The 14,430-nt window shown below is 36.6% G+C and overlaps 2 protein-coding genes across 5 annotated transcripts; one reads left to right on the top strand and one right to left on the bottom strand.

Moving 5' to 3' along the window:
- The first annotated feature begins 684 nt into the window (after positions 1-684).
- Positions 685-9,878, top strand: LACTB (lactamase beta). 4 transcript variants are annotated; one of them, XM_035899550.1, is made up of 6 exons: positions 685-756; positions 1,458-1,594; positions 2,075-2,265; positions 2,649-2,994; positions 4,641-4,806; positions 6,574-8,234. In XM_035899550.1, the coding sequence occupies exons 3-6, from the start codon at positions 2,128-2,130 to the stop codon at positions 7,109-7,111; spliced, it is 1,188 nt and encodes a 395-aa protein (XP_035755443.1). In that variant the 5' UTR covers positions 685-756; positions 1,458-1,594; positions 2,075-2,127; the 3' UTR covers positions 7,112-8,234. The 4 variants fall into 4 exon arrangements, 3 of the variants coding, with proteins under 3 accessions (XP_035755443.1, XP_035755442.1, XP_035755444.1); XR_004842667.1 differs by lacking the exon at positions 1,458-1,594 and adding an exon at positions 8,899-9,878 and having other exon boundaries at positions 693-756; positions 6,574-7,895; XM_035899549.1 differs by lacking the exon at positions 1,458-1,594 and having other exon boundaries at positions 693-756.
- A 97-nt stretch (positions 9,879-9,975) lies between these two features.
- RPS27L (ribosomal protein S27 like) lies at positions 9,976-14,424 on the bottom strand. The gene is made up of 3 exons (XM_035899534.1): positions 14,259-14,424; positions 12,046-12,156; positions 9,976-11,026 (listed from the first exon to the last, which is right to left on the bottom strand). Exons 1-3 carry the CDS (start codon positions 14,275-14,277, stop codon positions 10,998-11,000), a joined length of 159 nt encoding a protein of 52 aa, XP_035755427.1. The 5' UTR covers positions 14,278-14,424; the 3' UTR covers positions 9,976-10,997.
- Between the last annotated feature and the right edge of the window lie 6 nt (positions 14,425-14,430).

The raw sequence follows: 14,430 nt of genomic DNA, 5'->3' as shown, positions 1-14,430 counted from the left end.
GGTTCCCGCCCAGCGATCGCGGGGGAATCGCCGAGCGTCGCGGTAGCTGCCTTGGGGAACGTTTCGTTATTTTTTTCTGAATGTAGCGTCGGTGGAGGCTGTCAGTCCTGGGGGAGCTTAGGCCAGGCAGAGCTTGATGTGGGGAGCTGTGGAAGTGTGGTGCAGGACGGGGTATCCGAGGGCAAGGGGAGGCCTTAAAGGCTGTAAGAGGGAGGGAGAGAGGCAAGGTCTTCATTTAAAAAGCACTTCGTAGTTACGCTGAAAAATCTAACTGAAGCTCCTTTCAAATTGTGCTTGCTAATAAATGATGCAGCTTGTGTGTTGCATATTAACTCTGTGATGTTTTGTTTCTATTCAGTTTTTTCTTGCATGTCCCAATTGCTAATTTAATTAAATTATGAAATAAGTCATTGTATTTAAATTATTGTTGTTGTTAGATATATTTCTCCCAATTGCTGGCTTAAAATGCCTGCTTTTCTAAAGCAATTCGTACCAGTTCAGCCCAACCTAGTATTTAACAAAATTTCTACTGCAACGTGACAGCAATATGCAGGTGTATTTGTAGGATTGCTTTTGCATTTTTAGGGCTTGGGAGAAGGTGCTTTTTAGTTTAAAAGATCTTTCTTTAAGAAAAAAGATCTTTAGTTATAAAGATCTTTCTTAATGTCTTCTGTCCATTTTTTTGACAGGATGAAGCAGGGATCCCAGGTATACTAGTTGGAGTTTCTGTAGACGGAAAGGAAGTCTGGTCAGAAGGTTAGTGTATGGGAGCAGAAGTTGTGCATGCTGTTGGGAAGCGATGAATGTTTTAAAAATTGGGACAACTGGGACACAGTAGTCAGGCTGAGATTTCATCCACTTGATGTCCCATCTCCACACAGTGGCCAGAAACAGGTGCCTGGGAAGTATGCAGTGACACTTTTTCTGGTAAATGTCAGTAATTTCCAGGAATCAATTACTAACTTTCTGAATGTGCTAGTATGTCTCAACAGTTATGCTTAAGAGCCTTCCTTCCATTAATTTGTCATATCGGTCTTTGAATATACTTATACTCCAGGCATACAGCTGTACAGTGATCTGGTAGAATTGCATATAGAAGGTAAAGAACTGTTCTCCCTGCAGGAACTGACTTAACAGTCGAAGTAATAAAGGCTCACATTTGATGATCTGTCTCCCATTTGTCGGCTGAGGTGTATATTTTTACTGGGAAGGTACTTAGATCTAACAGGTGTCATCCTTCTAGAAATTTCAAATGATTTTTCTGATTCCTCGGTTTAGCTAGTTTTAAATAGAATATGTTAGTACTGCTCATATCATGTAGACATTTGATGTTTATTTAAAAAAACCCATCAAACTGTGTGTGTGTCTTCAGAAACATTTTAATAAAGTGTTCTGGGTTTTTTGGACAACTTAAATGGGAGGAGTAAATGGCAACATATTTAATTATTGTGTTACAGAATTTGAAAATAATGCTACCAGACTTGTGGGTTGGTTACATAGGAAAAGGCCGGTATGGAGACTATTAAGCTGTCTCTTAACTGAAGTAATGCTGAGTGATGTTGAAACAACTGGTTTGTGAAGCTTTACAGCTTAGGTAATTGCTACAAGTTTGTGAGCAATTTCCTTTCTCAATTTCTGTATTGATAAAATAGGACCCTTTGCTGTTTCAACCGTTAATTCAGAACAATAAAAGGATTATTTATGACTCTTGGTCAGTTACTTTACAGTCTAGATTTTGGTCTCTTTAGTTTTTCTACATTGAATATTTGACCTCAGGAGTGTAAACTTTGGTTTAATCTTCAATCTTATTTATCATTAAGTTTGTTTTGTAGACTTAAGCAGTAACTTCGGATGCCATTGGCCAGTACAATAGATTTTGATTAACTATTCCTACTACATTAAAATGTTATTAACTTAATTTAAGCAGGAGCAGGAATATAGTCCAATGCTTCACATCGCAGATTATATAGAGGAAAAACATTTTAAAGGGCCAATAAATCTATTTCACTGCAAATAATTAATTCGGCATGTCTCTATGTAAAGTATTTACCATAGTGTTTTTATTTTTTTAAAGGTTTGGGTTATGCTGATGTAGAGAACCGTGTGGTATGTAAGCCAGAGACGATCATGCGAATTGCTAGTATTAGCAAGTGTCTTACAATGATGGCTGTTGCTAAATTGTGGGAAGAGGGGAAACTGGATTTAGATGCTCCAGTGCAGAAATACGTCCCTGAATTTCCAGAAAAAGTGTACGAGGGTGAAAAGGTACGTACTGGTTTATTGGTAACGCTTTTTTGGATTTTCATTCCTGTCGTTGCACAGCCATATGTGTACAGGTGCCTGTATCTGGACCTGTTCCTGTAAAACACCAAAAATCATTTAGACAAGTACTGATGTTTACTTCTCGAAAAAGCAATGCTGGAAACTTGCATCTTCAGTTTTGTATCAAGTGTGTAGTGTGCACATATATATGTATATATTTTAACTAATTCATTAATAATGTATATATTTTAACTAATTCACATACATGACATTTGAAAGGTCTTCCTTGTCTGTTCCTCATGATGTTGAATTCTACTTTTCTGATCATTTAGTGTGCATCATATCTTTAATGAAGAGAGCTCACATTGAAATTTCTTTCTGCCTAGGTCACTATTACAACAAGACTGTTAGTTTCACACTTGAGTGGGATTCGTCACTATGAAAAAGATATTACAAAAGTAAAGGAAGAAAAGGAAAAGGCAAACAGAGCATTTAAACTAACAAAACCCTATCAGGATAAAGAACAAAAAGAAAAAGAAGGCAAAGAGATTGAAAAGACTGATTCTGTGAAACTGAGGAAAGAACACAAAGGTGAGGTAAAAAGCCGAAATTCAAAACCTGGCAGGAGAGACAAGGAATTTGAGCAAGAAGAGTATTATTTGAAGGAAAAATTTGAAAGTGTGATTGAATCACTGAAGATATTTAAAAATGATCCTTTGTTCTTTAAACCAGGTGAGTTTCTATTCATTTAGACCAAAATGTGCTCTTCTGGTAAAATTTTTTGTTTCAAATTGTTTTACATGCAGTGAGGGCAGTAGAGGCCAGTAAAGAGTGTTTGTGTGGGGTTTTTGTTTTGTTCTGCTTCTCCCTCTTCCCCCTTTTTTTTCGTTTTTCTTTTTGTGCCCCATTAAAAGCCCAACAGAGAAGTATTTGGGCTGTTCTGCACAAACCATCTGGTCAGGTAATTGCCTTAAAATGAGGTAACTTTTGAAGACTGAACTGATTTTTATCAGTTCAATTTTAGATAAGTCTTGTACAGATTTCTTTACCAATCTACTGACTTAAAGAATTATGCTTATATAGATACCTTCTAATGGTGTATCTGCACCATAATCCTGGGGATTCAAAATGTGAGGTAGCTAAGACTTCAAAGGTAATACAAAGAGTCCCAGATAATGCAGGAGAAGAGTAAGTAAGATCTCGGGTAGAAATAAGACTTCTTCTGGGAGCTCTAAGTAATGCAGTAAGAGCTATGAAATGTACCAGTTACTGAATTTATAAATGCTAAAGCAGATTATAATTTTGGTAACTAATTTGTATCTACAGAGTATTTTGTAAGCTGATACCAACTTGCTATATTCATGCTCAGGGCCCTCTAGATATGAACCAAAAGCAAAAAAATTTAGTGAGGCACTGAACTAGAGCTAAAACATTCCACAGAATCACAGAATTGTTGAGGTTATTGTTAGAATTATTTATAAGTTAATTCTGGAGAGGACTTTGAGGAACTTCAGGTGTAAGTTGTAAATGAGTTCGGTTAGCAGGCAAAAGATAAGCATTGCTGATAAACAGTAAGTAACGTGCATTTAAGGGGGGGAGAGGGGTAGGAAGGGGGAGAAGTTAACCACTTACCATCTTGGAGAGTTCTAGGAACCATTGCAAGTAAGGGATCTGTCTCAACTGTAGGCAGTTCGGCAGTTGCTTAATATGTATATGTTTTATAAAAGGCACTAGTGCAAGAATGAGATTCAAAAGAAGAAACATTGTTTTGTAAATAAATTACATAGTCTTATGCATGTTACTGTTCATGTAATCTTTCAGGATATTCTAGAACTAGAAAACTAGAACTAGGAACACTATGATGAAAGTGATCAAGACTTTTGAAAACCTTGAGCGAGTACTACCCTTGTCTTTCCATCTCTAGAATATAGAGACAGAAACAAGTCACAGTAGGCAAGCATCTTTTAAGAAGTAATTTTATGGTTTGCTTCAGCTTTCCAAATTCAGATATCCTTGTTAGAACTGGTATGGTAAATCTTGTGGAAAGGATGTTAAATGTCAGTCTTCACATCTTGGCATGAAACCTGGCTGTACATGCAGATCCCTGAAAACTTTTTAGCGCTGTTCTCAGAGCTACCTGCAGTTAGCAGAAGTGTCTGTGTCTGCTGCTACAGAAATTCCTAGGGCATAGTATCATAAGCTTGTGATTCACATCATGTTAAAATGGGGGTGGAGATGGGGTCTTTCAATTGATTATTCATTGCTATATATAGTTTTGTTTGCACATGTGATTACTTACATTTTTATCCTTCAGATTCCTCTTAAGCATCACGTGTCTTAACTCCACCCCCCCGCCTTTCTCATTGTGTTTCTTCAAGGTAGTCAGTTCTTGTATTCAACGTATGGCTTTACTCTCTTAAGTGCTGTTGTGGAGAGAGTTTCAGGACAAAAATTTACAGATTACATGCTAAAAATGTTTCGTGATTTGGATATGCTATCGACTGTACTAGATGACAATGAAGCAATGATATATAACAGAGCAAGGTAAACTTTTTGTTTCCCCACAACAACTGTTGCTCTTTCTATCTTTATTAAGCAAACTGAATTAAGAATGCGTGATCTTTGGTTTGGTTTGGGTTTTTTTTCCAGGTGTTTAAATGAAGTGGCTTATGTTATTTCAAAGTTAGTCATGTAACTGATTTTATGTTAGCATTATGATACTGGTTCTGTAGTTAGCATGTAAAATTACAGAATAGGAAATCAGTATTTCCTGTTACAAGAGTATATATGAGGGGGGTGGCAGGGGTGACTTTGTAGTTTGCATTTATTTTGGATACAAATGAGCAGGTATGTGTAAATAGAGTAGAATAAAGGACTAACTAGGCAATTATGTTACAATATATAGTTACCTTGGTTTGCTTAATATACTGTGGAGTTCTGTGGAATTGTAAGAGTCTCACAGTAACACAAGGTTTGCATATATTAAATTGTAATATCAATTTTAACTAGACTTAAAATTCAGAACATCCTTTACCAATTGATTTCTTTTTAGTAACTTAAAAAAATAAAACTACAAAAAAAAAAAAAAAAAGAGAGAAATTTCCCTAACTGGATAATCCATTCCAATATAGTGGATAAGGGTAGAGTTTCTTGTCTTTCTCTCCAGTCTCCTTTTATTGACCTACCTGTCTGGGCCCTGAAATTGGTTTACCGACTCGCCTGTTAAATTTTGGTGCAGGAGAAGGATTTTAACTGAGTCACAAGAGGAGGTTATGGAAAAAGTCTCATGAAAATGAGACTCAAACTTTTTAGAAGTTTGGCTTCTAAAATGCTCTTGAATGAAAATGGTGATGAACATGTTGAATGCAAGGTTTATAGTACTTATATATGTGTATATTTTAAAAATGTGTGTATGTACATGTTTCTAATTTGTATTTTAATGACAAGTTTTGCAAGACTCCTTCATGCTTCTCATTTTCCTTAGTAGTTCCAGACTATTCAGTTGTTGCAAGCATCTGTAATGGGGCAGTGGGGGGAAATTGGTCATAAATGGAAACTACTGCCTCAGAGCAGACACCTAAGACTTCAGTGAAATTTCAGCTCAGTGTCTGATAATCATGGAGTAGTTGTAGGATTCCTCTTTCTTAACGCACTTTAAATCTATAGGTATAGGTATCTAAGAAAAATCCTGGGCTGGCAGATATACAGATTTCTGTCACATCTCTTATTTGTATATTGCCTTTACTCTTGGTATACCCTAAGAGTAAGTAGAAGGGTGAGCACTTTTATTGAAACTAAGCTTCTAACCTTTAGTTTTTGTTCTCCCATCTGAATTTCGGGGGTCAGCCTCTTCTCCCTGGTAACAGATGATAGGACGAGGAGGAATGGTTTGAAGCTGCACCAGGGCAGGTTTAGGCTAGACATTAGGAAAAACTTCTTCACCGAAAGGGTTGTCAGGCTCTGGAATGGGCTGCCCAGGGAGGTGGTAGAGTCCTCATCCCTGGAGGTATTTGAAAGAAGGATGGATGAGGTGCTTAGGGACATGGTTTAGTGGTGGGATGGCAGGGTTAGGTTAACAGTTGGACTCGATGATCTCAAAGGTCTTCTCCAACCAAAGTGATTCTATGATTCTATGATTTCTTGTTGATTTTTCTGCAAGAAACTTATTTAAGAAAAATATATTTTAGAAAATTTCTAATGTTTAATGAGAACAAGCTAATGTGTGCTCAGATTGTTCTTTTAAGGTAGGGCAGCTTAAAATCGTTGTGCATAGTATCTGAGAATGACAAGTTGAATTTTCTTGAATTTTAGGTGTTACGTTTACAACAAAAAGGGACGGCTGGTAAATGCACCGTATGTGGACAACTCTTACAAGTGGGCTGGTGGTGGTTTTCTGTCGTCAGTAGGTGACCTTCTGAAATTTGGAAATGCCTTGTTATACAGTTATCAAGCTGGACAGTTTAAAAACACTAATGGCAAACTTCTTCCTGGGTACCTCAAACCAGACACAGTTGCAATGATGTGGACCCCAGTGCCAAAAACGGAAGTATCATGGGACAGGGATGGTAAATATGCAATGGCTTGGGCTGTAGTAGAGAAAAACCAACAATATGGCTGTTGCAGACGGCAGAGACGCTATGCATCTCATACGGGTGGTGCAGTGGGGGCGAGTAGTGTCCTCCTGATTCTCCCTGAAGAGCTGGACTCTGAAACTATAGCTACTGGGCTAGTGGCACCACCTAGAGGAGTAATTGTTAGTATTATCTGCAATATGCAATCAGTTTCACTCAACAGCACTGCCTTAAAGATTGCAAGGGAATTTGATAAAGAAAAATGGGTAAATACATAGATTAAAAAGATACGTGTAACTGAACTCACTGTATTGAAACAAAAAACAAATGGAGAAGGGTGGAATTTGACTCTGTGGTCACTAAGAATACGTGAAGAAAAAGCATAAAAAATTCACTTAATTAACTTCTGCTAGTGGTGCTAAACTTATGTGGAACTGGAATTCATCTCTCAGGGAAGTTCCTAACTTACAGAAAAGGAGAATGTAACAGTCAAATTTGACTTCCTGTAATACCTGTGTAAATTATCATTGTATTAGGGGTTCTTTTTCCTCATCCAGTCAAACACTTGACCAAGGTTAAAAAAACTAGCATTGGTTTCTTGCACTGAGAAGTATAACAACAAATTATCTACCTTAAATGTTAAACTTCCAAAAAAATTTCTCATCTTGATTTGAGCACACAAAGATGTAATTTGTTATTCTCACAGTCTGCCAAAACTCTTCAGTATTACTTTTTAAAGAAAAAATGGTTTTACTGTTGATTTCTCTATTTTCATGTAGCGCTTTTCTTATTTGCTTAAAAAGCAAAAAAACCCTGACAAAACCCAAATCTTGCAAGCTACCTCCAAAATGCAGATTTATACCAGGAGTATGCTTTTGTCAGAGCTGTGGATTATTAAGAGTTAGAAAAGAATGAAACTAGAGTAATGTAAGTAAAAAATCTATTTGTTATTTAGATGTCCTCTCTCCCATTTTTATTGCGCACAGGGAATGTGTGAAACTAGTTTACTGTGAAATAAGGGTATTACTTCCACAGATGAATATGCCCGAACAGCACAACATGGTAAGGTGTCAAACTGTCTCATTGTTTTTGAATGATACACGTGCTATAACTTTGCTAGCCAGAAATGGCACTGTATTCTGTAATGTAGATGTTCCTTTAGATACAGGAACTTATATAACTCAATAAAATTTAAAGCCCATTCTTGAAGCCAGTAGTAGAAGTCTCAGAGACTTTGAGAGGTTTTTTTGAAAACCACCCCTTTTTCCATTTGGAGACCTGCCTCAAGGAGTTACTTTTGCACAAGGTTGAACAAGAAGTGGCAATAGAGTTCCAAAGAAGCATTTCCTAATCTTCAATTTTACTGTAGGAATACAATAACATCATGTTAATTTTATATATTCCTCAGACGGTATTTCCAGGCTGAGACAAAATAAAATATCTTTCAGGAAAGGTTTGAATACTTAAATCCCTGCACTGTTTAGCAGCTCTGCTTCTCTGAATTTAAGAAGCATGAGGTCTTGGATAACAGCTAGCAGAAGGTAGCCTTACCTGCCTCTTTCCCAAGTTCGTGCTTTTAGTATTGATTTTGCAACTGTTACCTGCCCTGTGATGAGACAACATGCTGTCATCTCCGTTTCCAGTATGCCTATGATAACGTTTATTAGCTAAGACTGACAAATGAGGAAATTTAGTATTTTGAGGTATCAGTGTTTTACCTACATTTTTAATTGAAGCTACTAAGACTGGTTTAGTACTCTTCATAATTACTATCATTCTTGTGCCTTAAAACAGTAAAAGTTTACACCTAAACTATTTGCTTGGGTTTTCTGGCCCACTCACCAAAACTTCACTTTCTTTATTCATTAATAATGGGCTGTCTTTATTTCAAGAATGTCAAATCAGTGGAGACAACAGAGAACCTTTCTGAACAAACTTTCATTTAGTCAGGCAATAAATTATCTATTCTTCCACTGAAGTCTTTGATATTGTTTGACAGTTCCAATACAGAAGTACTGGAGGTCAGCGTCTTCTACAATAGCAACATTTTTTTTTTTTTTTCCAGTTTTGAGCACATGCTAGCTGGGTAAACATGCAGCAGCAGAAGTCATTGCCCATTTTACACAGGGAACAAGAGTAAGTAGTTCTGAGGTGTTTTCATGTTGAAGAATACATGAATAGAAATAGACCAAATACTATGTTTTAAATACAGAAAATCTGAAAAGTAACTGTTATTTTAGGATTTATAACATACTTTTATGATGCATCTGTTTTGCAAATGGTATTTATTGTTTTTGAAAGCCATTTTGCATACTTGAGAGAAAATCAGTTTCACTCACTGACTACTATGTTTGGGTTTAGACAAAGACTGAGAATGTAGGCGTAGGTTTACCATTATGCTTGTCTGCCTATGACTGAACACTAGTAAATGTAAATATTTGAAGTATGTATGAAAGTGCATAATGGTAAGAAGTGTCTAAGGCATTTCTAACACCAAGGTATTAATGACAGTGCCTCACTCCCCTTATAGAGTATGTTTAGTCACCAACTTCTTACGTGCATACCATGTTCTTTATACTGTATCTCCTGTAACTTAAGGATTTTTAAAACAACTCTGTTGTTACATGTAGAGTATTGGAGATACTATGATGTCTAAAATTAATCTTCCAGTACCTGGAACAAAATAGGTCACTGACATTTTCTGATTTGGTATTTACTTAGTCATGAATTGTTATCTTCCAGAGCAGAGGAAGAAAAGGCAGAGATATGGGAGACTAGGAATCAGTCTGGCCTTAGCACATGTATTCAGGTCACAAGTGAATTAATATTGCTACTTCGATCTTTGTTCTGTAACCAGTTACTTGATGGACTGGCATTAAGTGTGGGAAACTGGTCAATTAAGAGCAGGTTTCATTATAAGCTTGCTCTTAAATTAACCTTTATTGTGAAAATGCAGTATGGCACTGACATAAAACTGTACTTTTCTTAAAAGGCATGTATACTAAGTTGGTGCATCTATTTCTGTATCAAACACCTACTTTTTGCATCTGGTAATTATAAGTGTTCGCTATTTGAATTAACTGAAATAAAACTTGCAAATGCAACAGATGTGTAATACCAAGTTTTGGGGTTTTTTATTGACTAGAAATATACAAGTTTTTAAAGTGTAAAAAGAATACAGGTTAAATAGAAATTCCCAACAATAGTTAGCTCATCAAGACACATGCTACTTTGAAAGTGATGTTGATACATAACTTGAGATATTATTCAGTAAAATAAGATACATGTAAGATGTGTTTTCTCATGATTTAAAAAAAATCCCCTTTTAACAGCCATTTAGAAGGGGATGGCGTTTAAAAGCTAACTAAAAACCTGTTTCCTCATTGCAAAAAGGTAATTATTTAATGTCAGTATTTAGTACTGAAAATATGCATGGGTTTGCTGTACTAGTTTTTTTTTTAATGACTGTCTATCATTCACAGCTGTTAGTGTAGTTTGATGACTTACAGTTGCTTATATACTATATGCCTTCCCTATACTGATTGCTTTCAGTGTTTTGCAAAAGACTCCTCTTCTTTTTTTGTATAGAAATCTCAATATAGAATACCAAATGCAGTTTTGAGACCAGATTAGAGAGAGGGGAAAACCACGCATTCCAGAAAAACAGCTGAACATAAGTAACTTTCTATTTTTATTTATTGCCATGTTACTCAACATGGTAAAGGGACTAAAGCAATGCTATAAGCAAATGAGCCATTTTAAATCTGTCTAGCCTTTGCAACCCTTGCAGTTAGGGTAGCTGCAGTAACAAAAGTATACAAAATGCATTCTTACAGTAGTTTCTGTCACCATATGCATTACACTGCTGTAGTTGATGATTAATGAGGGGAAGGATGCAGCAATTCCAAGGTTTTTACATTAAATGACACTACCCAATTAACAATACACTGTTTAAAAGTAAAATTATAAAAATAGAGCTCAGTTGTCTGCAAACTTGCAGGAAAAACTTGCACTTCATTTACTGAAAAAGAGATTCCAGCTCATGAGTCGCCAGTAGCGTGTAATTTTTACAAAATCAATTGTAATTACATTGTTGTATTAACAGGCATTTTTAAACTGGTAAGGCTTTCAGGAACGCAGATCCAAAACCACATGCTGAAGTGTTCAGTGTTGCTTTCTTCTAAATGAACATCCTGTAAAGAAATTGCATGAATGTTGATATGAATAGTCCTTAAATGGTTAGACTGACTTGGAAAATTGCCCACCCAACTTAAGTATGAAAACTCACGCAGTAAGTTTAAATTTCATGTACCACAAGAGGCTGTCACATAACTGATCTTAAAATAAGGCTAAGGTGTACCATTTCTTCTGGATGCCTTTTAAAATTTGAGTCTACTGTTCCATCCTTTAGTGATACAAACCCTGAACTGAAGCAGCTGCTAGGAGTGCCGATACCTTTTCAACTGCTTCAGGTATTCTGTCCTCATATAAACTACAGGTGTGTTGTAGTACAGGGTATAAGTACTACTATATGTAGTTTGCATATACGTTTACCTTTTGTCCTTTAAACAAAACATTAATGAAATCCACATTTGTTCTTTAATTTTTTTTAAACCCTCAAGTGTTACCAGTGTCTTTCATACACCTCAGACACTGGGTTGCATTTCAAGATACTGGTGCAACATCAGTTATCTTTACATTAACTATCAGTGGTTATTTGCTCCCTTATGCTTTATACAAAATAAATTTTGATTAAGTAACATGAGCCATGGAACTACCTTACAGTACTACTGTTCAAAAACAAACAGGCAAGCTACCAGTGCCTAGCAGTGGCACAGAATTGCTTTAGTCTGGCAAAAGTACCCTACCCCTTTCACGGTGCTTTCACAGTCTCAACTTGGCTTAGAATTAAATAGGCAGTATTTATTACAGATAGGCTAAAGGAAATGATAAGTCAAAGCACTTAAAATCAAGTGTTTGATCACAATGTAGCTGCTTAGCTGCCTGGCATATCTGGATAGCCATTTAAAAACAAGCATCTGAAGAAAAATTTGCAATTTGGGGCCTATTAACAATGTTTTTACTAGCCAACTTTAAACAGTTTGCAAAATAAGCATTCCAATGTCAGTTCTCAAAATCAAAGCTAAAATAGTTGCAGGCTATAAGTAAATAAATGCATTTATGTAAGTGGAATGTTTACATTGCCCCTTACCTTCTGTGAGCCTGGCTTTCCCCCCAGTAGGCTGACACAGGACAGTTGAGCACCCTACACACAGAACTACTGTCTGAGCGTGGCTGAATACAGTGGTGATCTTGTAGCATCCTGGAAAACAACATTATTAAACTTTTCATTAAGTATTTCTACTATGATTTTTTTTATTCTATGCATAATTGTATCAGATACTCTAAATACACTTACCCCAAAATGGGTCTATGTTTAACTACAGAACATACCAAGTAAAACAAAGCAAAATGTTGTTATTGTGGTCTGAAGTACTTGCTTTTACTAAAATGCATATGAAAACACAGTAGTTAACTTAAACTGCTACAACTCCCCGTATGAAAATCAACACGGCCGGATGGCTGACAAGCCCCATAGTAGATCTCCTGCAAAGTCAAGGAGTTCTAGACCAGCCTTCTCTGCTGAACAGAAGAACCCATTTAGCTAGAGAAATATTTAACTTGTAATAGTAGAACATTGCTGTTGACAAAGTCTGGCAGCTGTGAATATAAACACTGCTGTTCAGATCTGTGTTTGCTTTCTGTTTAATAATTGGTACACATTAGGCATGTGCTTGGCTGAATTCTACAAAGCTAGCATCATATTTAAAAGAGAAGACCTGCACAGAATAACTTCACTAATTCCAGATCCAAGAACGGGCATCAGCAATGCTTTGTCTACAACTTTTAAATTCTATGACTTAAGAACGAACAAAATCACTCTCATACATGGCTTGGACAAAGGGATTTTCACTGCTTTCATTCTTTTCCCCGAGAAGTGTTTTTAATTAGCCAAGGGGAATTTTAGGAGAGAGAAAACTTGTAAAGAATTTAATGTAGATGTAGATATAAAAAATAGACAAATAGGTAAAGGTGAACATAGATTCTATTTTCAGCATGTGTGGACCAGAAAGGTAAGGTAAAATATATACATTGTGAGGAAGGTCCTCAGAAAGCTCTCTGACAAGAGAACTGGTTGGTAGAGAGAGCTCCCATTTGACAGCATAACAGATTTCTGCTTTGTTTAAATCGCAAATCGTAACTGCACAAACGTTTGCAAAAAACTGCTAGCAGCTAAAATTTAACCATAGCAAATGTTGTTGTCTACCCCATGAATGTGAACTTCCATGTTGAAGAGTTTTTACCTTTGTGGATTTTGCAGCGAAAGGAGCCCGATCCATTTCGGTAACTAGGTAGCAACTTCCAACAACATGGAATGATGCATAAGGCCGTCTGACATTTTCAGTGCCTCATGCTTAGGACTCCGTCATCACTGAAGCTTTCCTTGCTTTGCTCAATCCCTCAAACTCAATAACCAATTAATCCAATAATAATGACAATAACCAATGGCCTATGCACCTATGTTGACATTAACTGTATCTTAATATATACATGCATGTACACTGGTTTGAAGAAAGTTAAAAAAACCCCTTAAAACAGTGGTATAGCCTTCAACTATGTATTGTTTAACAGTAACCACATTTTACTTTCAAAGAGTTTTAATAAATTTACCTCACTTTTAGATGGAAAACAATGTCTCACAGCTTCTTAGAAACCTAAGCTACTAAGAAAGATTAAGATAATAAGAAAACCTGAATACAGCAACAATTCTCTGCTTCTAGTCAGGATGATCACTACTGTAAGTAAGTCTATGGATTTTCTAACTGCTATAATCTTGCACTGCAGCACTTTCTAGGAGGCAAGTTACCACACTTGCCAATTTCTGAGCCAAAGTAATGAAGATCTGTGAAAAGCGGACACAGGCGACACCTTAAATATAATCCTTGTAAATATGAGCTAGATGTCAGCTTACGTGACACCTTAACAGCAACACGTGCAAGAGGCAGTTGTTTATGTTTTACTTTTTATGTAAAGTCCCAGTATGCCTATGTATAGCCTCGTGAAAGTTTTTCCGGTTGCCCTTCCAGAATCAACCAACTTACAAATGAAGGAAAACAGTGTTGTCTTCTATTTGAAACTTGTGCCATGGATGCTTTAAAGCATCCATTTAATCTTGCTTCTTATACATGCAAATCTGGGAGTTTGGCTTTTTCCCTACTTGCCAGACATGCAGAAAAGAAAATTAAAAGCTGACTGTTTAAATTAACTTTTGAAAAAGGTTGAAACACTTGTATTGTTAAAAAACCCAAAGCAATATACAGACTTTTTTCCCCTCTGCAGAACAGGTAAACTACAAGTATTTACCTGGACATTTCACGTCCATAAAGTAGGAGTCTGGGCTCTGCCCCAGCCGTTTCTTTTTGTGCTTTCTCTTCTCGTCCTCCAGGGAGGGATGCACTAGGTCTTTAGCCAGCTGGGTGCGAAAAGAGGGAAGGCGCAGAGCACGTTAAACAGCGCTGGGGCTGCCTGGGCAGCC

This window comes from Egretta garzetta, unplaced genomic scaffold, assembly GCF_000687185.1.
Source record: "Egretta garzetta isolate BGI_Z169 unplaced genomic scaffold, ASM68718v1 scaffold287, whole genome shotgun sequence".
In the NCBI taxonomy this organism is placed as follows: domain Eukaryota; kingdom Metazoa; phylum Chordata; class Aves; order Pelecaniformes; family Ardeidae; genus Egretta; species Egretta garzetta.
This window is presented reverse-complemented; position numbering and strand designations above follow the sequence as displayed.